At 44.9% G+C, this 26612-nt stretch overlaps 1 protein-coding gene across 1 annotated transcript in view; it reads left to right on the top strand.

Annotated features, from left to right (window-relative positions):
* Positions 1-26347, top strand: part of LOC137430386 (uncharacterized) — a 96943-nt gene extending 70596 nt beyond the window's left edge. Inside the window, 6 exon segments of the mRNA XM_078781080.1 lie at positions 3117-3211; positions 3341-3725; positions 4159-4394; positions 11073-11505; positions 24385-24519; positions 24653-26347. Of these exon segments, the coding sequence (XP_078637206.1) occupies positions 3117-3211; positions 3341-3725; positions 4159-4394; positions 11073-11505; positions 24385-24519; positions 24653-26022 (2654 nt within the window). The 3' untranslated portion in view covers positions 26023-26347.
* The last annotated feature ends 265 nt before the right edge of the window (positions 26348-26612 follow it).

Raw genomic sequence — 26612 nt, 5'->3', positions numbered from 1 at the left:
ACTCTCTCCACCTCACCCCCAGGAATACCTCTGGCTACGGCTTCCCCTTCGCTCCCACCTCTTGTTCATATGTGTGTTGTACCGTCCACCAAACAGTGATGACTCCATCTACATCTCGCTGTCTGATGATATGGACCAACTTCTATCTACTCATCCCAACTCTCTCTTCCTCATATGTGGTGATTTCAACTGTCATCATGCCAGTTGGCTGGGTGTGGGTACCTCTCTCACCAGCCATGGCTCCTCAGCAAAGGACTTCTGCGACTCACTGGGACTGACACAATCTGTCAATTTCCCGACCCGGATCTCAGTCAACGGAACATCTTCTCTTCTGGACTTGGTTATGACTAACTTCCCTGAAAATGTCTGCTGCTCTTCTTCTGCTCCGATCGGATCATCTGATCATGTCCTTGTTAAAGTGGACATCTCTCTGACCATCCTCAGGGAGCCTGCTCAGCGTCGACGAGTCTGGCATTTCACTCAGGCCAACTGGCACGGTCTTCAAGCAGCCATCAATCATCTGGACTGGTCTCCCATCTCTACCACCTCTGACATCAACTCATCCTGGGAATTCTTCCAAAGTAAATTGCTCTCTCTCATGCACAGATTTATCCCATCTCGTCTTCAGTTGTCATACCCTTCCTCCCGTCCATGGTACACGGAATCTTGTGGTGAGGCTGTTGCCCAGAAACAACTTGCCTTCGTCTCCTGGAAAGCAAATCCAACGGAAGGAAATCTCATTTCCTTTCACAAAGCCCGAAACAAGTGTGTGTCCACCCTCAGGAGAGCCAGGAAAGAATATCTCTCCGTTCTCAAGACCGAACTCTCTTATCTGTCTCCCTCTTCCAAATCCTGGTGGCGTCTGGTCAAATCCGTTTCTGGTGTTTGTTCCCCCTCCATCCCCTCCCTTACCTCAAACGGCTACACAGCTGACTCCGCACGTGAAAAAGCTGAATGCCTCAACTCTGTGTTTGCCTCTAAATCTTGTGTCCCAAACCCATCCCTCTCTGTACCCACCATACCCAGTCGTACCCTGCTGCTCCTGGACTCCGTGTCCTTTCCTCCTGACAAGGTGGAAAAGTTTCTGTCAACCCTCGACTCTGATTCTGCAACTGGACCCGACGGCATCAGCCCACGGGTCCTAAAATCCTGCTCTGCTGCTCTATCTCACCCTCTCTCTGTTCTCTTCACCCTCTCTTTTGCTCAAGGTCAACTGCCATCTGCTTGGAAATCAGCCAACATCACCGCTTTGCACAAAAAAGGTGCAAAAACAGATCCTAGCAACTACAGACCAATCAGCCTTCTCCCAATTATCAGCAAAGTCATGGAATCCATCATTGCTTCTGATATGAAATCTTTCCTCTTCTCCAATGGCTTGATCTCTGATCATCAATTTGGTTTCAGACCAGGTCACTCTACTCTGGACATGCTGCTTCTGCTGTCTCAACAATGGATGGAGGTCCTCAATGCCAAACAGGAAATTAGAGCTGTCTCCCTCGACATATCACGTGCCTTCGACACGGTCTGGCACCCCGCTCTGCTCACCAAACTCTCCTCCTTTGGTATCCATGGAAATCTCCACGCATGGCTGGCGGACTTCCTCTCTAGTCGTCGTCAACGTGTGGCCCTGAATGGGTTTCTCTCATCTCCTCTTCCTGTTCAGGCTGGAGTTCCCCAAGGCAGTGTTCTGGGCCCCGTGCTTTTTCTGGTCTTCATCAATGATCTCTCTGACTCTCTCGAAAATCCTCTCTATCTCTTTGCTGATGACTCCACTCTCTGCCGCTCCATTCCTCTTCCCTCAGATCGGCAGTCTGCTGCCTCCTCACTCTCTGAAGACCTGGACAAAATCACAGACTGGTCAAACAAGTGGAACATGTCTTTCAATCCTGACAAATCTCACACTCTTACTATGTCTCTCCGAAAAGATCGACTGGACAACCCTCCCATCTACTTTCTCAACAATCCTCTCCAAGAAGTTCTGTCGCTCAAGATTTTGGGTCTCACTATCTGCCATGATCTTTCTTGGGAAAACCACATTTCCAAGCTGGCCTCCAAAGCCAGTCGCCGACTGGGCATCCTCCGTCGTGCGAAGTCCTTCCTCGGCACACCTGAGCTCCTCACCACATACAAGGCTTTCATCCGCAGCTCAATGGAATACTGTTCTCCCCTATGGGCCGGTGCTCCTGCCTCACACCTAGCTCGGCTTCACGCTGTTGAAACCAAAGCTTTCAGAATTATTGGAATCTCCCGCGATGAAGCTATCTCTGAGGGCCTTTCACTCACTCACCGCAGGCAGGTAGGTGGTCTTTCTGTCTTCTACCGACTCCTCTCCGGCCTTGCACCCCCAGCTCTCTCTGTGCTCTGTCCCCCAAATATTCCTACAGGTCGCACAAGATCTGCCAGCAACCCTCTGATGGTTAAACTGCCGAAATCTCGGCTCTCCGCTCACCTTCACTCTTTCATTCCTCTTTTCTCCCGCCTCTGGAACAAACTACCTCACTCCCTTCAATCCCACTCCTCCCTCCAGGTCTTTAAAACAGCTGTTCACCACCATCTCTTATCTTCCCCCATCCAAAACCTTGATCTTTTCTACCCCCGCTAATTCACCCCAGATCCACCTTGTTTGAAATTCCAACTTCTTTCCTGGAAGTCCTGGCAGTGTCCATATGTTTTATACCTCTCCCACCGCCCCCTTCCCATGCCCCCCCCCCCCAAAGCCCTCGCCCTCTCTCAGATCTCTCGATGTCTCCATGTCTCTCGGTCCCTGCTCTCAAATGTTGTGTTTGTGTCCTTCCCCCTCTCCCCCCATCTTGTCTACCGCTCCCTATGTTATATGTTTTATGTGTCGGTTTGTCTTTCTGTGTGATTAATGTTCGCTCTTTCACGAGCCTCGATCTTGTATACAAAAAAAAAAAAAAAAAAAAAAAAAAAAAAAAAAAAAAAAAAAATTCATTTCAAATGAATCATTAGACCGGCAAGGATTTTTTAATCATTTAATAATAATATAATATAAGAAGAAAGAAGCACTTATTAATTTTCAACTCGTTGCGATAAAATATAATAATAATATAAGAACTAACCTGCCATCAAAGCCCTTTGTTCCCTTCCTGGCGCAGGACGGCTGCTGGAGGAGGCTGGCCACCAGGTTCTGGGCGTGGACGATGCTGCCGTCGATGGACAGCGCCTCCAGGGAGTCCTTGAGCACCTGGAGGTGGGGGAGAAGGCACCCCATGTAGGCCTTCTCCTCGTCCTGGAGTACGTCTAGGCAGGCGGCGAGGGGGGCGGTCACCTTGACGTACTCCGACCAGATCTGCACGTCGTACTCCGTGATGTGCGGCAGGGGGTGGGGGTGCTGCCGCTGACAGATCTGGTTCAGGTTGTTCCTCTTGTCCATGTCAAGCACCTCGGTCAGCAGGCACTTGTAGGCGTCGTGGCTAGAGTTCCACCTGGTGACGCCGGGGGTCACAAGCTTCTTGCCCAGGGCCGTCTTAATGTCATTGGCGGTCACTGTCTTCCTGTTCTGGGCGTTCCACAGGCCCTGGGCCTTGGCGGCCGGCTTGCTGAAGGCCGGCCTGGGCTGGCCGCTCCAGCCGGGCACCTTCTCGACGTCCCTGGAGGCCAGCAGGTTCACTGTGTGTGCCGCACAGCGGCGATGTTTGGGGACGTGCACCACCTCTTCCTGCTGGTCCACCTCCTCCAGGGCGTCCACCACGAGGATGGTGTTGGTCTGCACCACCTCTGGGTCCACCTCCACCACGTCTAGCTGCTCGTCATCGTGCCCGAGGGCCCCGTAGTGATTCAAGGCGCTGATGTAGTTGGCGCCGTTGTCAGTGGTGGTGCTGACAACCTGAAAAGCAAAATACTGTTTTAAAACAAAGTTTTTTTTCCATTTTTCACTTACAGTTAATATTAAAAGTTTTCAAACTTAAAATGAATTGTTTTAGCAAAATATAATGTGTATTAGGTGACGTATTACTGTAATACGTCACTTAATACACATTATATTTTGCTAAAACAATTCATTTTAAGTTGCCTGAATAATCTAATTAATCTTGACTATTATATTTAAACACTGTCATAAAAAACGCATACTTTTATTGTTAATTGTAATCTATTGAAAATAAATTTTGTAAACAATTTTAAATTCTAAAACTACAGAGTTTACACACCTTTCTTTTGATGCCGAAGTCATCGTGCAGCTCGGAGATCGCCTCTACCAGGTACTGGCCCGTCTGGCTGACGGTGATCTCCTTGATCCCGAGGACGGCGGACTGCCTCTCGAAGGTGACCCTCTCCAGCCAGGTCACCGTCATCCCCAGGAAGGCCCTGTTGCTTGCCGACCAGCTGTCGGCCGTGGTGGCGACGAACTCCTGTTTGGCGAGGAGGTCCGTCAGGTCGGCTTTGGCCTGGTCCCCCATCGCCCTGATGTCCCGAGTGAGCTTCCGCCGGGAGGGGACCTGGAACTGTGGGCAGGCGTACGCCCACAGGGCCCTGTTGTGCTCGTTGTCTGTCTCCGAGGCGGGCTTCATGCAGCCAATGAAGGACCTGAATTATACATTATATCAATTTATTATAAATTGATATAATGAATGAAAACTCTTAACAATTTATATGTCTCATATAAATTATTTATATGAGACATATAAATTGTTGAAAGATATTTTTGAACAGTCAAAAAAACTTTAACATTGAATTTATAATTATTAACGTGCCTCCGATTGAATCCGATAAATTCCGATTAAATCGGAATAGAACGGACCGATTTATTCCGAAGTTATTAATATATTCTTACTTTAAGTTGACAAATGAAAATGAGTTTAATTAAAATATAAAATTACCTACCTATAGTAAAGGTCGAGACACTTCTTCTGGCTGAACTTCTCCTTGAAGGTCTCCTCGATGCTGGCCTGCCTCCTGGCGCCGGCCATGTCCTGGAAGGACTTGTGGCGGCCGCGTCTGCTGCCGCCGTCGAGGGCCGCCTTGAGGTCGTTGTGCTGGGCAGCGTGGTACCTCTGGTAGTGCACCTTCAAGTTTGAACTTGATCCGGGCTGGGCTTTCAGTGTCTTTGAGCACTTGGTGCACGTGGCCTTGCTGTCCACGACCTTGAAGAAGGGGGCGATGTGCCTCCACTTCTGGCTGAGGCTGGAATTGTCTGTGTCCATTGTCACGTTGATCTCAGCCGACTCGATTGAGTCCAGCGACATCCTGCTCTCGCTGCGCGCGAGCTGAGGGGTCAGGGCGCAGATCTCGTGACTGTCCTCCACGTCCCCCATCATGTTGACCGCCGGGTTGTGGATGTCGCTGTGCTGGGACTGCTGGTTTGCGTCGCTCGTGTGCCTGTCCCTGGCACTGCCGCTGGGCTGGAGAGTCAGAAATCTCTCAATCTTGACGTATTGCCGCTCTAGCGTCCAATAAAATATTCAGTTTTCACTTACTAGGGCGTGCCCGCACGTACGTGCTTGCCCGTACGTGCTTGCCCGTACGTGCGTGCAAAAAAACATGCGTGCAAACAACAACAACAACAAAAAACTTTGAAACCACGTGGCAGTAACGACCACAGAACCCCCCCCCCCCCCTCTATTTACATGAAATGGTTTGGTCCATTCGCAAAGCCAAAGCGAACGGCTTGCGAGTACGGTAGAACCCCCCCCTCTATTTACATGAAATGGTTTGGTCCATTCGCAACGCCAAAGCGAACGGCGAACGGCTTGCGAGTACAGTGACAATCCCCCCCCCCCCCCCCTCTATTTACATGAAACATGACATGAAATTTGTCCGTTTAATTAGTTTTAAAACATAGTTTAACGCCAACATATGGCATGCACGTACCCGTACTATCCGTAATGGCGCACGCTCTCACAGGAGCTCCGGAAGGTCGTATATCGCAGTTACGATGAATCGCAAATTAGTTTTTATTAGTTTTATTATTAGTTTTAAAACATAGTTTAACGCCAACATAGCGCCAACATAGTTTGCAAACGTGAAATAAATGAATACGCTCTCAAATGTGCCATCCGAGGCAGAGTGTGTTCGCCACGTTCGGCACACGCGATAGCTCGCTGCTCTCTGATTGGTTGAATCGTTTTTTGGACATAGCTCGGTAAGTAATTGTCCGATTAATATGAAACCTTGAAAAGGCACATCCTCGGGTCCCCAGCAATATACCTGGCAAGTTTAAAGTATATCGGACCCGTGGTTGTCGAGAAACAGCGGTCACAGACAAACAAACAAACACACAGAGATTACTGGAATTATAGATAGATTATTCACTTAAATAAATATTCACAATTCTAGAGTAACGGCTCAGGCTAACAGCTGATTTGGCGAATCGCGATGCGCTTTAATTTTTCGGTAGTCCGCTTACGCTTATCCGCTTCGGTTTCCGGGGGTTGTTCCGATTCGCTTATCCGCTTCGAAAACGTTAGTCCGCTGCAGCGGATAAGCGGATAAGCGGACTTTCGAAGCGGACCGCCCACCTTTGCTAAAGACCCACCTGTTCAACACTGCATTCAACATTCAACCCACAGCATTTAACCCCTGACTATCTCTTCTCCTTCTCCCTCCTTTTGCTTTAAATATTTCCCGATTGATTCTTGTCTTTTTGCAATTGTTGTTTTCATGTATTGTTATGCATTATGTTTTCCACTCTGTCAAAGCGCCTTTGGGCTTCTGGAAAAGCGCTATACAAAATAAATGAATTATTATTATTATTATTATTAGACCTCACCGTCTCCTCATCCAAGTTTCAGCTTCCGAGCTCAAAGGATGGCAGAGATATCGCCCGGACAAACAAACAAAGAAATGGGGCGAAAACTGAGTACTTTCGGCACGCCGCGCATCATCGCCGGGCCCTCTTCGGCTCGCCGCGATGACGTCATGTAGCACCTGGAGATTGAATAGGAAAGGAGCAGTGTGCAATTCTCAAGGAAATTTGGTGCATGAGGCCATTCGGATTTGGTCCATCATGCCTGTGCTACATGAACACCACTCTCAGATTCATTAAATCCGGCAAGCAGAATCATTAAACAAGTACAGATACATTCAAAGTACACCGTCCCCATGCCAAATAATTAAATATCCTCCAGCGTGGGGGGGGGGGGGGGGGGGGGTCCCTGGCAATACCGCCGTGCAGCTCATAGAGACTGTATTGGGAGGGAGAGGTGTACAGTAATTGATTGATTAATTGCATTATTAAAAGCAATAAATAATGATCATAAAATATTTTCTTAATCAATTGGCTAATACTTAGCATACCGAAACCACCAGTGCTTCATCTGAAGCTGTAACTTTTTGAAAATTAATGAAATAAGTCATTAATCGAAAAAATCAAATAATTTATTGATTAATAAATAATTAATTAATCGATTAATTGATTAATCAAACAATCAAAAATATCCTTTATAGCCACATCACTTGGTCACTGTCATGTCCAAATATTAGCTTCCTAGCTCAAAAAGTGCCTGAGATATTGCCCAGATGAGAAAGAAAATAAATAAATAATTAATAATGAAAATAAATAAATAACAAATACAGATACATTCAAAGTACACCACCCACATGCCAAATAATTAAATATCCTCCAGCGCGGGGGGGGGGGGGGGGAGAGGGGGGGTGCCCTGGCAATACCGCCGTGCAGCTCATAGAGACTGTATTGGGAGGGAGAGCTGTACAATAATTGATTGATTAATTGCTTAATTAAAATCAATAAATAATGATCATAAAATATTTTCTTAATCAATTGGCTAATACTTATAGCATACCGAAACCACCAGTGCTATCCGAAGCTGTAACTTTTCGAAAATTAATTAAATAAGTCATTAATCGGAAAAATTAAATAATTAATCTCTTAATCAATAAATAATTAATCGATTAATTGATTAATCAATAAATCCCCAAAAAACCTTTATAGCCACATCACTTGGTCACTGTCGTGTCCAAATATTAGCTTACGAGCTCAAAAGGTGCCTGAGATATTGCCCAGATGAGAAAGAAAATAAATAAATGATTAATAATGAAAATAAATAAAGAATAACCATAAAAAATTAAATAATCAATCAATTCGCTAATGGAATACATAAACCACCACCATTTCATCCTAATCTGTAACTTAAATTTTTTTATTAATAAGGACATTAATTTTCACTCTACTCTGTCTGGACATGCTGCTTCTGCTGTCTCAACAATGGATGGAGGTCCTCAATGTCAAACAGGAAATTAGAGCTGTCTCCCTTGACATATCACGTGCCTTCGATGCAGTCTGGCACCCCGCTCTGCTCACCAAACTCTCCTCCTATGGTATCCATGGAAATCTCCACGCATGGCTTGCGGACTTCCTCTCTCGTCGTAGTCAAGTGTGGCCCTGAATGGGTTTCTCTCATCTCCCCCTTCCTGTTCAGGCTGGAGTTCCCCCAAGGCAGTGTTCTGGGCCCTGTGCTTTTTCTGGTCTTCATCAATGATCTCTCTGACTCTCTGGAAAATCCTCTCTATCTCTTTGCTGATGACTCCACTCTCTGCCGCTCCATTCCTTATCCCTCAGATCGACAGTCTGCAGCCTCCTCACTCTCTGCAGACCTGGACAAAATCACAGACTGGTCAAACAATTGGAACTATGTCACTATGTCTCTCCGAAAAGACCGACTGGACAACCCTCCCATTTACTTTCTGAACAATCCTCTCCAAGAAGTTCTGTCACTCAAGCTTTTGGGTCTCACTATCTGCCATGATCTTTCCTGAGAAAACCACATTTCCAAGGTGGCCTCCAAAGCCAGTCACCGACTGGGCATCCTCCGTCGTGCGAAGTCCTTCCTTGGCACACCTGAGCTCACCACATACAAGACTTTCATCCGCAGCTCAATGGAATACTGTTCTCCCCTCTGGGCCAGTGCTCCTGCCTCACACCGAGCTCGGCTTCACGCTGTTGAAACCAAAGCTTTCAGAATCATTGGAATCTCCTGCGATGAGTTAACTCCGAGGGCCTTTCACTCACTCACCACAGGCAGGTAGGTGGTCTTTCTGTCTTCTACCGACTCCTATTCGGCCTTGCTCCCCCAGCTCTATCTGTGCTCTGTCCCCCAAATACTCCTACAGGTCGCACAATATCTGCCAGCAACCCTCTTCTGGTGAAATTGCCAAAATCAAGACTCTCTGCTCACCTTCACTCTTTCGTTCCTCTTTTCTCCTGCCTCTGGAACAAACTCCCTCACTCTCTTCAATCCCACTCCTCCCTCCAGGTCTTTGAAACAGCTGTTCACCACCATCTCTTATCTTCCCCCATCCAAAACCTTGATCTCTTCTACCCCTGTTAATTCACCCCAGATCCACTTTTTTTTTGAAATACCGACTTCTTTCCTGGAAGTCCTAGCAATGTCAATGTGTTTTATACCTCACCCACCCCGCCCCCTTCCCGTGCCTCTTCCCCCCAAGCCCTCGCTCTCCCACAGATCTCCCGAAGTTCCTGCTCTCAAATGTTGTACTTCTGTGCTTCCCTCTCTCTCCCCATAGTCTCCCGCTCCCTTTATTATATGTTTTATGTGTCAGTTTGTCTTTTTGTGATTAATGTTAGCTCTTACAAGAGCCTCGATCTTTTATACAAAAAAAAAAAAAAATGTTGCTTTTCACCCTATCTCTCAATGGTGAAAAATCACTTAAAAATTAAATAATTCTCCTATCTGAATCCATTTTCAGATCTTCACCAAAATCGAATCTATTTGTCTTGGTCACACACACAACCTGTCCACCAAGTTTCATCCAAATCAATCCATAACATCTTGAGATATCCTGTTTGGGTTCGCTACCCCTCATCACCGCATGCACCCCCTCCACCCTCACCACTGCCTAAGGGGGTGTTCAAAAGTTAAACAAACGTAGAGGGGGGACGAAGATGAATCTTTCCTGAAGCGTCATTTCATTTCGGGCCGGCCCTGGGTGGTGCAGCAGCGGATTGGTGGCATTAAGCCGGAGTTATGCTTGTGCGTCTGCGAGTCTGCTAACATGCACGGGTGTCGCTCGCAGACGTCCGCACGGTTGTTTGCGAACATACTAGCACGTAACGCTAATGCGTGAACTAGGGGGAGTGTCGCATTTACTAAAACTAAAGAATGTACAGAAAACGAAGAAGAACCCAGAAACGGAAAGCCGTAAACAAAGTGACGTACTCGTTGCATTGAAGTGGATCAATTAGTGTAGCCTACAGAAATGGATAGCAGAAGGATATTGAATGCCTTGAGGAATAATTTAGTTTATGTTTCTGGTGAAATGCCGCGCTGGGGGATATTTAATTATTTGGCATGGGGACGGTGTACTTTGAATGGATCTGTACTTGTTTTCTGCTTGTTTTCTCTTTGTTTTGTTCACCCATGGCTTTGCTGCTTGTTTTGTTCACCCATGGCGTTGCTGGCGATGCATTGAAATTTTATCCTCTGTCCATTTTTGGCTCTGGACATTGATTATATGCTTATTAATGAAACACAATAATGAGGGAGCAAGTAGGAGAGGTGAAGGGGTAGGGCAGGATGTAGAGGAGGAAGAGGAGTAGGAGGAGTGGTGATGGTAGAGGGGGCGGATGACGTGGTGGGTCTGGGTGGCAGAAGTGGTTCTTTCATTATGTTTGCAGTGGCTGCTGTTTGCATCATTGCTCAGAGTGTGGCTGTGCCGCTGATGTAGTGCCTCCTTTAGGTTAGAGAAGAAATTTGTAATTTGGCCAGCGTGCCAGCGATAGCCCACTTACTCTTCGATTAAGATGCCATGGGATCTTTAACGCCCACCAGGTACCATCTAATGCTGACAGATGGATGCCCAGTTTCAAGTCCATCCGAAGGACAGCACACTCACCTTGCCCTATCTGTGAAACACCAGGATGACAGTTTATAGCTGCGCTGGGATTCAAACAAACCCAAACTAGACAGCTCAGAGGTGAATGTGTCTACCTCAAGGCCATACTGCCAGCCCCCACATGAAGAACAAACTAGATGCAAAACCCCACATTGATTGGGTAAAATAATAAGGAAAACAGAGTAAAGAAAATAACATTTATAATCTTTCCTTGATTAACATGAGCATTGTGTCCCTGGCAGGTCATGGGTGAAATGGAGAGCTTCTTGGAATGGCTCCAATCACAAGGCCTGAGAGCAGAAACAGCCCAAGCAGTGATCGATAAGCTTGGAATTGAGCATCAGAAGGTTATTCGAGTTTGTACAGAGTCAGATGCATTGCGAACCGAGCTCCTCTCTCTCGCCAAAGAGAAATTTCAATTTGCAATGTATGCTGACCTCTGTAAATTTATGAATTCTTTCTTGAAGCCACAAATTGTCCAGTTTGCAGGATCTTCTCTGTTGGGAGGTCTGTTCGTAAACTTGGAGAATGTTATTCGGGAACTTTCCAGTTTTTGTAAAAAATTTGATGGATTCCAAAATGTGCAGCTGGAAAACGTTCCTGGTTTCTGTGGAATCGGGTTCAGTGATGTCTGCAACCTCCAACTTCAGGGTGATGGATTCACACCCAAGTCTGGTACGTCATTATTTTATACACCCGAGCATGTCTTTGTCGAGAAATACCTCGATGCTCCACCATAAATACTTTTTTTCTTGTAACGTATGGAATGTCTTTTAGAGAAATTTTGCGTTGTTAGCATGTTTGGATTTATGATATCCAAACTCCTTTTTTCTTAATCAAAATCCAAAGTGTTCCCTGTTTAACAACACATTGCAATTATTCACAAGCAGGAAGCAGTTTGTTCACCTCACATTTAGGCAAGGACAGCTTTGGGTCTAAAATGAAAGGTTAATTTTTACAGGTAATTTAATTACAGTCCAAGGGTCCAAAATTTTGCCCAATCAATCCACAAATAGACCAATTACAATTGAAAGAAGATTTAAAGGATTTCTGTCGGCAAATTACATTCAAAGTATACTTTGCTATAGTACACCCAGCACCATCAGCCCTACAACAGACAACACCAACAGACACACATACAATCAATTACATACACCGATAGTTTACATACACCTAATACACCACAACTCACCTTACCGAAACCAAAAAGCACCTGGACACCACGTGTTGACAATCCCGATCTGCACGTCTGTATGGAACAAGTGAACAATGAAATTGAAAATGCAGCACAAAAATACATTTATTCAAGACATAAGGACAATTTTACAAAGGCAGAACAAAGAGCACTCTACAATATCCGACATAATAAAGACTTAGTAATAAAGCCAGCAGATGAAGGTTCCACTGTTGTCATTATGTCGACTACCGATTAAATTGCAGAAGGTAATCTCCAACTACATAGTGATACCTACAAAGAGCTCCCATCCGGCCCCACCCTTCCACATCTCAGAGGTTAAAACGATCGTAGATTCTATTCAGGTAGATGAAGCCATCAAATCTCGCTTTGTTCCAAAATACCCTCCTTGTCCTTATCTTTATTTTCTTCCTAAAAGACACAAGGTAAACAATCCAGGTAGGCCAATTGTGTCTGGCTGCGCATGTCCAACTGTTTTGATGTGAAAATTTGTTGACTGTTATGTATTTCGTCTCGTACTGAATCTCCCCTCATATCTCAAGGGCACAACCAGTTTTCTGACACGTCCGAGGATTGAATGAAACATACTCGCCTTTTGACTCCCGATAAATTTTAGTCACGGCAGATGTTACATCCCCATACGCTACTATTCCACATTCAGAAGGCCTGTCTGCATGCCGCAAAGCACTGGATACACTTCAAGTCCCAATACCACCTACCTTATGCGCCCATTGGAACTGACGCTCAAATTGAATAATTTCAAATTTTCCTCGTCGATCTTTTGTTTATTCACATTTGTTCTTTCGCTGTTTGCCTTTTTTTTTTTTTCACCCATACTTCTCCCGAACCTCTTACCTTTGTTTTAATGTCTTAAACAACCCAAAAAACCATGTTAATAATACCGTGTACCCTCCCTCCCACCCCCACCCTCTCCCTTCCACAGATCTACCGACGTTCCTGTTCTCTACTTGTGTGCTTTCCTCTCTCTCCCCCTCTTATCTCCCGCTCCCTTTATTACATGTTTTATGTGTCCGTTTTTGTTTTTGTGTTTAATGTGTTAAGCTGCTGTCACATCTTGACGTTTTAGCCAACGTATGCCGACGTATGAAAAATTTGGCGAATACGCTGGCACACATCGAATACGTTATGGGTAAGTTTTGTATACGTTAAGAGCACGCTGAAGCACGCTGGCATACGTCGTAGTACGCCGAGCTCGTCGACAAATTTTGTGCATGCACAAAATTTGTCGACGTATGCCAGCGTATGACTCACTCACACCAGCACTCAATTTTGATACGTCGGCAAACGCTGGCTAAATCGTCAAGGTGTGACAGGGGCTTTAGCTCTTACACGAGCCTCGATTTTGTATACAAAAAAATAAATAAATGTAAACGGACGACATTACATTCAAACTCAGGGTACCACTATGGGCACCCGTGTTGCACCATCATACGCCAACATCTTCATGGGAATGATAGAGGCTAAAATCTATGCACAACCTCATCACGGCATCTTGGAAAAATCCTGGGTACGTTATATTGATGACATTGAGTTTATCTCGTCAAAATCCCCCCATAGTCTCATACAGTTCCAAAATGAATTAAATTTGATTCATCCGACCATCAAGTTTACATTCAACAGCTCAAAGTCCATACTTCACTTTCTAGACACATCACTCACACTTCAAAACAACAGACTCGAAACAGAACTATACACCAAACCAAGAAACACTCACTCTTACCTTCTCTTATCTTCATCTGACCCTAAACATACAATTTATTGTAAACATACCATACATACAGCCAAGCAATCAGAGGAAGACGCATCTGCTCAACAAAAATGGCAGAAGAAACTTCTCTCTCCCAACTAGAAAGACATTTCCTTGCAAGACACTATGTCTCTCACTCTGTGAAAGAAGCGATAAACCGAGCAAAACGCATACCTAGACCAGACCTTCTGACTTACAAACCCAAACCTGCAACTAACCGTGACCCACTGGTAACAACCTACTTCCCCACCCCATACCAATTGCCAAGTATTTTGAATAAGGCCCTTCCTCTCTCTCCCCTCCGCCCCCCAGTCAGAAACACTCAGCACCACATTTCCTCAACCTCCACTAACATCATTTTGACGTGGTCGGACACTCGGGGTCCTTTTAGTAAAAGCAAAGCACCCACAGCCCCACAACAAAGAAACAAGGATCTCTGGCTTATATAAATGCACAACAAACAACTGTATCATTCACAAACAGGTATTATAGACCAGGAGCCAGCGGTCGTTGTTTTGCACGAAATGACCATTTGTTATTAAAGGGTGCCCATTGTGGATTAATGTATCAGGCCCAAATATGTGTTAATTACAGTGGTGCTGGGTTCTGAGAAGTTCAACATCACATTGTATGCTCTCCTGACTATATACATCATTCAAATCTTACAATATTAGGAATTGAGTTACTGTAGTGGTACCACCATCCACTTGTGAAACCAAATTGGATGCGTAGCTCGTAATTTTGAAACTGTATGGATTTCATTTTCCGAAAATGTGAAAAACGACTTTCACCAGGGTCACTTCCTTCATGTTTGAGTGAGTGACACATACAAGATACTAGTCTAAACTTAGTGTAATTGATTCAGAAACCTGGGCTATTTCCTCACAAACAAAATGAGTGGTATATGAGGTCTATATCTGCAAAATGAGTGAGTTACAGGCCCACAAGTAAACACTTACCTTAAAGTGGAAATGTGCATGTAATTCGGTCAAATTTGGCAAAATTACTTATCACAACTGTACACCCGCTCACTACGGGAGCGGCAAGAAGGGTCATTCCTCTTTGGGGTATATAGATTACAGTCGATTTATGGTCCGGTCTCAAGAACATTGTGTGTGTGTGTTCATTTACCAAGTTTCTTGTGAAGAAATCGCCAAGTGGTTTAAGCATTTGAGCAATCACTCCATTCTAAACCGTTAAGGAACGGCTGGCTTGGCAAGCCCAAGCTAGCTGCTTGGTAAATGAGCACACCCCGGTCTTCCTCCCTTTCAGTTTCGTATTAAACAGCAGGAGCAAGTTTCAAATGTTCGCTACCAAAAATGCTATGGTAGTGGTAGAAAGGGCCATGTTATTAACCCAACATTTGTGGGTTATATAGAGTACAGTTGATCTTCGCTCAGATCTGTAAGTAAACCTTACTTCACGGATGTCGGGATTCCTCCAAATTTCTTCATTTAGTGTTATAAAGAGCATTAGCGACTGTTTAAAAAGCTAAGCATACGTGTTTGTGGTTTATAATATTTTTACTTCCTGTAGAATCCGTTGCTCCCATGGAAACACCATTATAACTATAAGCTGTTTATACACGTTATCACTGCAGGAAAAACGCCGTGGGGAAGTGGGACATTATTAGTATTAATATTGTTTTGTCATAACATTAACAATATGCGATTATCATTAATTTTGTTATTAAAAGCGTCTTTGGAAAAACGCCGCGATAAATCTTCTTCTTTGGAAAAACGCCACAATAAAGCTAATTTAACATTGATATACACCTCAACACGCAACCTCATTGACGGCAATCGCGGGGAAAACCCGCTCGGGGGAGAAAACCCCTTTGGGGAGGGGGGGAAATAAATGCGCTACAACCTTCATAACCCTTCGTCCTCCTGTCAAGTTTGGTTGAGATTGGATAAGTAATGACGGAATGTATTGGCGTCAAAAATTCATCAGACAGACAGACAGACACCAAATGGTGTATTTTGGTATGATCGATTATTTTGATATGAAGGTTTCATATGCAGTTAATAATTTGTATCGATGCAATGCAGTCTGTAAACATATGAGTAATGGCAGTCAGGTATGATATTTGCTACAAACACATATTTAGTCAATAATGCACTTGACACCTGACAAAATAAAAATGAAATTATTATATTCACATTGAACGTGTATGTACAGTACATTTTTATATAACCCATATCACTACGACTTAAACATCATAACACTCATCCACATCACTGTTGTCTGTATCCGACCATTCATCATCAATCTCCTCATCTGAGTCATAACTTGAACTGAGGTCACGACCATTTAATACGTAGATTGTCATTGTCATCCATATTCCAGCCATGTTGCGTTGAATTCCATGTGATCGGGGTTGGTAGTTGGGCGTGCCTCCACAGGTATGCCACATTGTTGGAACCTGAGGATGTCCCAGTGGAAGGTGCTTTGCTAGCCAATGTGGAACCTGAGGAAGTCCCAGTGGAAGGTGCTGTGCTAGCCAATATGGAACCTGAGGATGTCCCAGTGGAAGGTGCTGTGCTAGCCAATATGGAACCTGAGGAAGTCCCAGTGGAAGGTGCTGTGCTAGCCAATATGGAACCTGAGGAAGTCCCAGTGGAAGGTGCTGTGCTAGCCAATATGGAAACTGAGGAAGTCTCAACGAAGAGACGACGTCACTCATATTTTACTCCAAAAAGAGATCGCCATATCAACGCAGACCTCTGGCAGGAAAATTCAAATATACCTAGTACACTGTAGTTGAGGCAGATAATCTTGTACTTTCAAAAAGGAAAGACTCTTTGTGGTATCTCTAATGTTCCATACAATCAAAAACTCTCGTGTTGAGAGGGTGGAATTCCCTCTTCACACAGGATGCGCACTTCCTTTATAAGAAATGGGGTATAGGAAAAATATTGAGTTACCCCCTACCAGGCTAAATGTAGTTCAACAAACTCTACTCAATGTTCAGAAAGTGGCAGATGAGTGTGGTGAGAAGTACATGGCAGTTCATTATGATCTGGCAATAGCTAAAACAGCTATGCGTATTCAAGACCAAGGGTCACCTAAGTTTGACAACCTTTTCATCTGCTTTGGGACATTTAAATGGAATCGTCATATTTTGCTGGACACAACACCTGGTGTTGGGCTAGCGGCTAGGGTGCCGACTTAGGATCCTAGGATCCTGGGTTCGAATCCCGGTCGATTGCTGAATTAACGCCAGGGGGGGTTGACTCAGCCTGTCATCCTTCCGAGGTCGGCTAATTGAGTACCAGTTCACTGGTAATTCCCTGTTTGTCGTTAAAGGCGGCAAAAAGGGTTGGCGTCAGGAAGGGCATCCGGCCGTAAAACATTGCTTCAAAAAGGGGACCAAAAAACAACAACAACCACGGTTCCCGAAAAAGGCCAACCCCCGCTTTGCGGGGAAAAATGGCCTCTAAAGGTGGTTTTTTTTTTTTTTTTTTTAGAGGCCATTTTTCCCCGCAAAGCGGGGGTTGGCCTTTTTCGGGAACCGTGGTTGTTGTTGTTTTTCGGTCCCCTTTTTGAAGCAATGTTTTACGGCCGGATGCCCTTCCTGACGCCAACCCTTTTTGCCGCCTTTAACGACAAACAGGGAATTACCAGTGAACTGGTACTCAATTAGCCGACCTCGGAAGGATGACAGGCTGAGTCAACCCCCCCTGGCGTTAATTCAGCAATCGACCGGGATTCGAACCCAGGATCCTAGGATCCTAAGCCGGCACCCTAGCCGCTAGCCCAACACCAGGGTCTAGCCCAACACCAGGGTCTAAAGGTGGTTATTTTTTTTTGTTTTTTAGTCATATTTTGCTGGACTGAGATATATAATAAACTCATCTGGAATGCCTGATCTGCTATGTGATGCAGAATTGCTTAGCTCTGGCTCACTGCAAGACTTCCTGAATGGAAAGCATTACAATCGCTGTGTCCGTCTGCACCCAATTATTATGAGCGCCCTGGAAAAGCTGCTTCTCAACCAGTTTATCAAGGAAAATGCGGATCTTCCAGACTGTGAGCTTTCAGCACGAAACGTCTTCAGCGAGAAACCTTCACCCAAGTCTCTCACAGCATTACTCGCTGATCCAGGCCTTAAACTGGTCTTCACGCAGTGGGACAAGTATCGGGATAACATATGAGAGGCGAATCGTGGAAAGACAGCCAAATACTGGATCAGTTTCATGGATATGCTCAGTCACGATATGGTACTTGAATGTGTATCGCATACTAATGGCGTTGACCACTATGTGTATGCACTGAAGAAGATCTTACCAGTCTTGTGGGCTGCAGACAGACCAAACTACAAGCGATGGATCGTAAAATACTATCTTGATCTTCTAAATATGGAGAAGATACACCCAGGGATAAAAGCCTACTTTGAAGATGGTGCACTATCAGTACAAGGAACATCCAAAACATTTCTTTGCACTGCCGTAGACATCACAGGCAAGCAAACCATTAACCATGATGCTGCTTCTCGACAGTCAGTCACTGGAATATCCGCATGCACCCAATGTGGTCAGTCACAGAAGAGGTGGTCAGTGACACGGTCAGCAAGAAGCGCTGTTGTTACATGCCTTCTTGAGATGGCTGGACTGTCATCGGAGGAAGAAATATTCAAGGAACTTCGACCATATCGTGAAGAACATGACAATGCAGATGGGGAAGCACTTGCAAAGCAGATAGAGGAAACCTGCAACCCATACAGTGACATACACAGAGATGACAAACTGTACTGCCTGTCGACTGGGTGCACTGATTCCTCTGAAGTTGCTGAAGATCTCAACAATCTGTATAAAACTGAGAACAAGTTGAAAAATAAATTCATCACCGAATGTGAAGCCGGACCTGATTGTTTCAAAGAATCTATCAGAAGACACAAGGTCAAGAATTCTGCAATTAATGGGATCACTGTGACATTAACCACCAGATATCTCAACGTGTTGGAATTACGCTTCACGCGAGATTTATTTGGACGACTTATTTATTTAGCAATGCAGACATTCATAAGTGTCGAGGCCATAGTATCATATCCCCTGTCACCAGCACCTCTGTCAATGGCGCACATTAACGGAGCGATTTGCTCAACCAACAAAACAGTTCTCGGCAAGAAGGTAGAGAAGAATCTGATCCATATACCAGTTGATGTCCGACCTCAAGTGGCTTTTGTAGACTTCGTATTCTTCATCAGGAGCAGGAAACCTGAAAGAAAGCTGATGATACCGATATCTTAGTACTGTTTCTGTACCACGAGCTGATTACTCTTACTGACCAGGTGACTGTCTATCTGGATATGGGGCTCAACGGTAAGAACAATCAGTGGCTGATCAATGTAGCCAGACATCTTAGGCCCAAACGTGTGCACCGCCTTGCCCTCATACCGTACCTTCATTGGTGGTGACTTCTCAGCAGCTTTCAGTCACAAGGGTAAAGCACGACCATTTGATTTGATGGACCGGCACAGACCACATGCTTCATCTTTGGCTGTTCTTGGCCAATCAGCAACACTCACACCAGCCACCTTTCTTGGCATAGAGAAGTATGTTTGTGCTATACAGTGCATTCAGAAAGTATTCAGACCCCTTCACTTTTTTACATTTTGTTATGTTGCAGCCTTATGCTGAAATCGTTTAAATAAATTTTTTCCCTCATCAATCTACACTCAATACCCCATAATGACAAAGAGAAAACAGGAATTTAGAAAGTTTTGCAAATTTATTAAAAAGAAACAACTGAAATATCACATTCACATAAGTATTCATACCCTTTGCTATGACACTTGAAATTTAGCTCAGGTGCCTCCCATTTCTCTTGATCATCTTTGAGATGTTTCTACACCTTGATTGGAGTCCACCTGTGGTAAATTCAATTGATTGGACATGATTTGGAAAGGCACACACCTGTCTACATAAGGTCTCACAGCTGACAATGCATATCAGAGTAAAAACCAAGCCATGAGGTCGAAGGAACTGCCTGCAGAGCACAGAGACAGGATTGTGTCGAGGCACAGATCTGGGGAAGCCTACAAAAAAATCTCTGCTGCATTGAAGGTTCCCAAGAGCACAGTGGTCTCCATAATTCTTAAATGGAAGAAGTTTGGAACAACCAGGACTCTTCCTAGAGCTGGCCGCCCGGCTAAACTGAGCAATCGGGGGAGAATGGCCTTGGTAAGAGAGGTGACCAAGAACCCGATGGTCACTCTGGCTTACGTCCAGAGATCCTGTGTGGAGATGGGAGAAACTTCCAGAAGGACAACCATCACTGCAACACTCCACCGATCTGGGCTTTATGGCAGAGTGGCCAGACGGAAACCTCTCCTCAGTGAAAGACACATGAAAGCCTGCTTGGAGTTTGCAAATAAGCACCTAAAGGACTCTGAGACTGTGAGAAACAAGATTCTGTGGTCTGATGAAACCAAGATTGAACTGTTTGGCTTCCGTCTGGCCACTCTGTGGCCTATGATGTCATAATCTATATATATATAAAACACAGTTTGTGTGTGTGTAATGTTACCGATAGACTCCTAAACGGAGAGGCTCACGTACTTGATATTTGGCACAGACATGGCCATTGAGCCTGGGAAGGAAATGGCCGACCTAAAAATATTTGACGAGATCCATATTTTTTATTCATATTTACCTCAGCGCATTTCAGCGAGGAATATTATACACGGAATCTGAGCGGTGGCAGAGCAGCGCGCTGATTCGCTCAGAGCGATCACGTGATGTTCCATTCCCGCCGCCAGACCATTGAACATAAAACACAGTTTGTGTGTGTGTAATGTTGTAATGTGTGTAATGTACGGGTCTCCCTTCCCCCGCCCGGTAACGCCGGTACTGGAGGGCGTCACAGGATCGGTGAGTCTCCAAAATCCGCTTCGTGCTGTTGCGAAGATGCAGGACGATGTCGCGATTGTTGTGCTGCTCTCCGACCATGAGAACTGCAACGTCATTGTTGACTGGCCCTCCCCCTTCCCCCTCCCCCCTCCCTTCCCCCTCACCCTCCCCCTCCCTTTCCCCCTCCCCCTCCCTTTCCCCCTCCCTTTCCCCCCTCCCCCTCCCTTTTCCCCCTCCCCCTCCATTTCCCCCCTCCCCCTCCCTTTTCACCCTCCCTCTCCCCCTACCCCTTCCCCCCTCCCCCTGCCCCTCCCCCTCGCCCTCCCCCTCCCCCAGTCCTCCCCCTCCCCCTCCCCCAGTCCTCCCCCTCCCCCTCCCCCAGTCCTCCCCTCCCCCCTCCCCCTCCCCCCTCTTCTCCCCTCCCCCCTCTCTTCTCCCCTCCCCCCCCCCCTCTCCTCCCCTCCCCCCCGTTCCCCTCCCCTCCCCTTACCCCTCCCCTCCCCTCCCCCACCCGGCAATGCTGGGTACTTCTGCTAGTTCATAATAATCAAACAAGATTGACATATGACGTCATAATTATCATTTAAAAATTCTAGAGGTGGAAGCGCTCCGATGGTGAAAATTTCGTGTCCATCACCCTAACAGTTGCACATCAATTTTTTTTCATACTGATCAGATCAAGCATTGTACTTGTCAGATTATGACGTCATAATGAAGGCACCAATGACATCATCATTTACATATATTATTCCCCATGGGGAGTACTTCACAATGAGAATTGTTTAAATTTTTTCCATTGAGCGGCTTCGGAGATATAGAAGTGTAACGTTTTTCCATACCACGTGACCGATAACGACATAGTTATGAATAAAACAAAATCTACAGGTGGAGGCGCTCCTATGGTAAAATTTGGTGCCAATCGGACCAACGGTTGCCGAGAGAATTAATTTTTAAAATGCAGACAAGCATGCATGCGACTCGTACGCACGTATGCCACACGTACGCAAACAAATGCCGAACCCTGCTTTTCGCTTCGTGAGCGCAGGGTAATATCCTTGATACAAGGGTTAGAAAAGCAGCAACCACCTTTCAGGACAGGACACTGTTGGTTAAATTCGGAACTACAAAAGCACTCCGTGGAGAGCATACCTGCGCCAGGCTGAACAGTTTGTTTTGTATCCCACTGATGGGCCAGATCTGGATTCGGACCTGAAACAAAATCTCATCACCTTGTTCTTGTCACCTAACCAACTTGTCCACAACTTGTCCACAAAGCGCAGGCCATTGGATGCTGGTACACATGACAAAATCTGTAACCGTTTGGATAGGTGTGGCATTTCCGACAACTGACAAAGTTTACATTAGGAAAAACTAGAACAGCAATCGGAAGAGCACATTCCTCCGTCAGGCTGAACAGTTTGTTTTGTATCCCACTGATAGGTCTGGCTCCAAATCCGGCCTGAACCAAAATCTAATCGGCTTGTTCTTGTCACCTTACCAACTCATCCACCTAGTTTTGTCATAATTAATCCAAAACTATTTGAAACATCATGCTGCAAATCGTTTTTGACCGTATCTCTCAATGGAGATGAATCACTTCAAATTTAAACATTCTCGGATTCTGATTCCGATCCTCACCAAAATGGAATTGATTAGTCCTCGTCACCCAACCAACCTGCCCACCAAATTTCGTCCAAGTCCATCCATAACTTTTTGAGATATCGTGCCTATCACTCGTGCCTTATATCGTGACATATATCGGTTTTAGCTGATCACTAAATGGTGAAAAATCATGTAAAGAGTTATCTGATCTGGATCCGGATTTGAATCTTCACTAATATTTAATAATTTCGTCCTTGTCACATACTCAAACTCTCCACCAATGTCTTCCAAATTAGTCCACAACTTTTTGAGATATTGTTATGAAAATTAGGGGTAGAGGAATATCTAGATCCAGGTAGATCTGCATCGGTAGGTGTCTGGCTGTCGTGATAGCGAATCTAGATGTAATAAGTTCTGTAGCCCGAATGTCGGATTAAGCTTTTATCTTTGTCCCTGTTACGAGGGGGCGGGGCATGCTAATTAGTACAGGGATTATGGGTAAAATTCCCTTTTGTGTCGTTCCCTCTGTGAGCATCCCAGTGTCCCTTATGGCAATACATCCTATTGACACTTAGATAGGCCTTTAGTGCACACACTAATTAAATTCCCCCCCTTACAATGACTGACCGAAAAAAACCAACAGGCAGTGGCCGCGCAGTACACCACCATGGCAACAAACATCATGCCAGGCAGGCTGGGAGCCACGCCCAGGAGAACGTGTGATTGGTCGGGGAAGGGACAAAAAGCTTCCCCGTGATTGGGGGGGTAAGAAAGGTAAAGGAGTGGCACACTGATTGGCCACCGACCGTTGACACCTTGGCCAATCAGTGCGGAAGGCGCAAAACCACTACTTAGAAGCAGGTTGCTGATTGAAGGACAAGCGCTGGTGATGTCAGAAGGCACGAAAGACCACCAAGAAACGAGGCACTGGTTGGGAGAGAGGAGGGCTGACATCACACAGCGAGTGACAAAACGACTCGCTCGCCGGCATTTTGTTTCTCTCTTCCCTTGGCCTCTTGCTCCTGACTGTCCCTTCGCGCTGGGCCTTCTCTTGCTTCGGACCTGGTGGAGGATCGAGCAGTTCGAAAGATGGTGGAGAGAAGGAACGCCGTCGATTCTCTTCCTTGTGTTGGTGTGCGAATGATGAGCGAAGCTTGCGTTGGAGCGCTGACGAGCGGGCGCGCCAAGGGCCGCTCCGTGCCAAAGACCAGGCAGTTTGCGCCAACCGGAGCTGCGTCGGACGACGCGCTCGAGCCAGACGATCCCTGACACTGCCAGATGGAGATAAGCTCGCATTCACAAACACATGACGCGACATTTATTTTATTCTTTCTCCCTTTGTCTCGTATTTGAAATCTGTGTGGGGACGTCCCAATTTAGAATGAGTTTCTTCCGTCGTGTTTCCTTTGTATCGGGTTCCGTGTAATAAACCTGTTTATTTTCGGACATTTTACCTCCATGTTCGTTTGAGTTATTAATTTGCAGGTTGAAGACGCTGGCGTGCGCAGGCCATGAGGTAAGAGCTCGCCGCTTCTTCCTCTTCCTTCTTCCCCCCATGCTTGCATAGTCAAATCTGCAATTGATCGTCGCCTCGGAGTTAAAGCTCGTTCAGGCTATCCGCGATCCCACGGTCTTAACCGAGGGTATTTGCACGACAATATTCTGTTCACAAACAGATGAAGGCAGGCAAACAGGGGGGAAAACAACCTCCGCCCACCTTTGGTGGCAGAGGTAAAGATATGTCATAAAAAAACATGACAAATCCGGTTTGGAAAACTTGGCAATAATCAGGTAGCAATGGCTACAGCAGATTCGACCGACACTTGGAAAAATCCGGAAGTCAACTGGAAAAGTCACAAAATAACGGTGCAGATTATACACAACAGTTTACGGTAATACAGAGTGTAATACATGGGGAAAAACTTACCATTGATGAAATGGTTGCTACACACACCAGCTCATACATACTTCTCGTTGTAAACACCTCGGTTCTTCTCCAGTAATGGTGGCAGCATTACGGAGCCTTGTTCTTGCACAGGAAGTGACATCATTGCATACGACCTATTAACATGGTTTATATTTGGCAGGTTTTAAACTCCATGTCCTGCAAAAGACTGACACTGAATTGTATACAGGTGATGTTTATCCTGCAAATATGGAATCTAAACGACACAATGATTCATTTGTCTCAGAAGCTTCAACACATGCTTCTAGAAAGGAAGATTCATATGTTCATGTGACAAATGCCAGTCCTAACTGTTCTGCAACTGGTGAGCAGAAACCTATAAAATGAATATTTAATCTTTTGAATTCAGAATATATAAAATTTTCGAAATCTTTAAATATTTTGCATTTTCAGTTTGATAAAAAATGAAAAATGACTTGTTTTTCATTGTTTTGTAGAACAATCAAGAAGTCCAATTGGACAAATAAGGTCCAGGTGCAGTGTGGCAGTGAAGCTGTCTTGTTTGAAGAAACAATCCCAAGTACAAGTCTCACGACCTTTAACATCGAAGTGCATGTCTGGTCCTTGCAACACAAAGATTAATACGGAACTAAACAAACACAGAACAGTTCTCGAAAGCCAAATGCGTTTTAAGTGTAACATTTGCAGTGTAGATTTTACTTCTTCGAGTAACGTCAAAATACACATGACTTCCCACACTGGAGAGCGCCCGCACAAGTGCTCGATATGTGATAAGGATTTCTCTAAAAAAGCCACATTGAACATGCATATGAGGATCCATACAGGACAGTGTCCTTATACATGCTCCAGATGTAATAAGGGCTTCTTTCAAAAGTGTGATTTGAACAGGCATATGAGGATCCATACAGGAGAGCGTCCTTACAAATGCTCCATATGTAATAAGAGTTTCCCTCGAAAGGGCAATTTGAAATTGCATATGAGGATCCATACAGGAGAGCGTCCTCACAAATGCTCCAGATGTAATAAGGGTTTCTTTCAAAAGTGCGATTTGAACAGGCATATGAGGATCCATACAGGAGAGCGTCCTTACAAATGCTCCATATGTAATAAGAGTTTCCCTCGAAAGGGCAATTTGAAATTGCATATGAGGATCCATACAGGAGAGCGTCCTCACAAATGCTCCAGATGTAATAAGGGTTTCTTTCAAAAGTGTGATTTGAACAGGCATATGAGGATCCATACAGGAAAGCGTCCTTACAAATGTTCCAGATGTAATGAGAGTTTCCCTCGAAAGGATACTTTGAAATTGCATATGATGATCCATACAGGAGAGCGTCCTTACAAATGCTCCAGATGTAATAAGGGTGTCTTTCTAAAGTTTGATTTGAACAAGCATATGAGGATCCATAATGGAGAGCGCCTGCACAAGTGCTCTAGATGTAATAAGAGTTTCTCTAAAAAAGGCAATTTGAATCGGCATATGAGAATGCATACAGGAGAGCATCCTTACAAATGCTCCATATGTGATAAAGGTTTCTCTCAAAAGGACAATTTGAAATTGCATGTGAGGATCCATACAGGAGAGCGTCCTTACAAATGCTCCAGATGTAATAAGAGTTTCTTTCAAAAGGGTGATTTGAACAGGCATATGAGAATCCATACAGGAGAGCGTCCTTACAAATGCTCTGTTTGTGATAAAGGCTTCTTTCAAAAGTGTGATTTGAACCAGCATATGAGGATCCATACAGGAGAGCGCCCACACAAGTGCTCTCGATGTAATAAGAGTTTCTCTAAAAAAGGCAATTTGAACAGGCATATGAGAATCCATACAGGAGAGTGTCCTTAGAAATGCTCCAGATGTAATAAGGGTTTCTCTCAAAAGGACAATTTGAAATTGCTGTGAGGATCCATACAGGAGAGCATTAAAAAATTCAAACACAGTAAATGACAGAAAAGACCAGCTGTTAAAAAATTTACTGGCAAGATTGTATTGTGAACTAAAGAAACAGAAACAGAATGTCACAAAACTCCTCCCTAGAAAAAGATGAACGAGAAAATTTGTGGAAGGATACTTATTCTGAAAAGAGAAAATGAAAAAAAAACAACAACAAGGAGGAATGGATCCAAAACTTGGAAAATAAGAAGCAACCTCGTGAGGATATTTCCCCCAGAATGATAATTCTCAAACAGAAAATTAGACAACACCTTCTAGAAATGCCGAGATTCAAAATCCCTGATGTGGATGGCATTCTAAATATCTGTGTGAAGCAACGAGATGCTCCCCACAATCATTACGCTTGAGCATTGGATGAGCTTATCCAAGGTGAAAAGGCAACGGATGAGTGGAACTCCAATCCTAATCTTCCCTCCTGAGTTTTGAGCAGGCATTTCACCATCTCAAGTTATCCCTAACCCATGTTAGTTATCCCTAACCCA

The sequence above is a fragment of the Myxine glutinosa genome, chromosome 6, assembly GCF_964187855.1.
Source record: "Myxine glutinosa chromosome 6, kmMyxGlut1.1, whole genome shotgun sequence".
Classification (NCBI taxonomy): domain Eukaryota; kingdom Metazoa; phylum Chordata; class Myxini; order Myxiniformes; family Myxinidae; genus Myxine; species Myxine glutinosa.
Note: the sequence above shows the minus strand (reverse complement) of the source record. Positions and strands in the feature narration are given on the sequence as shown.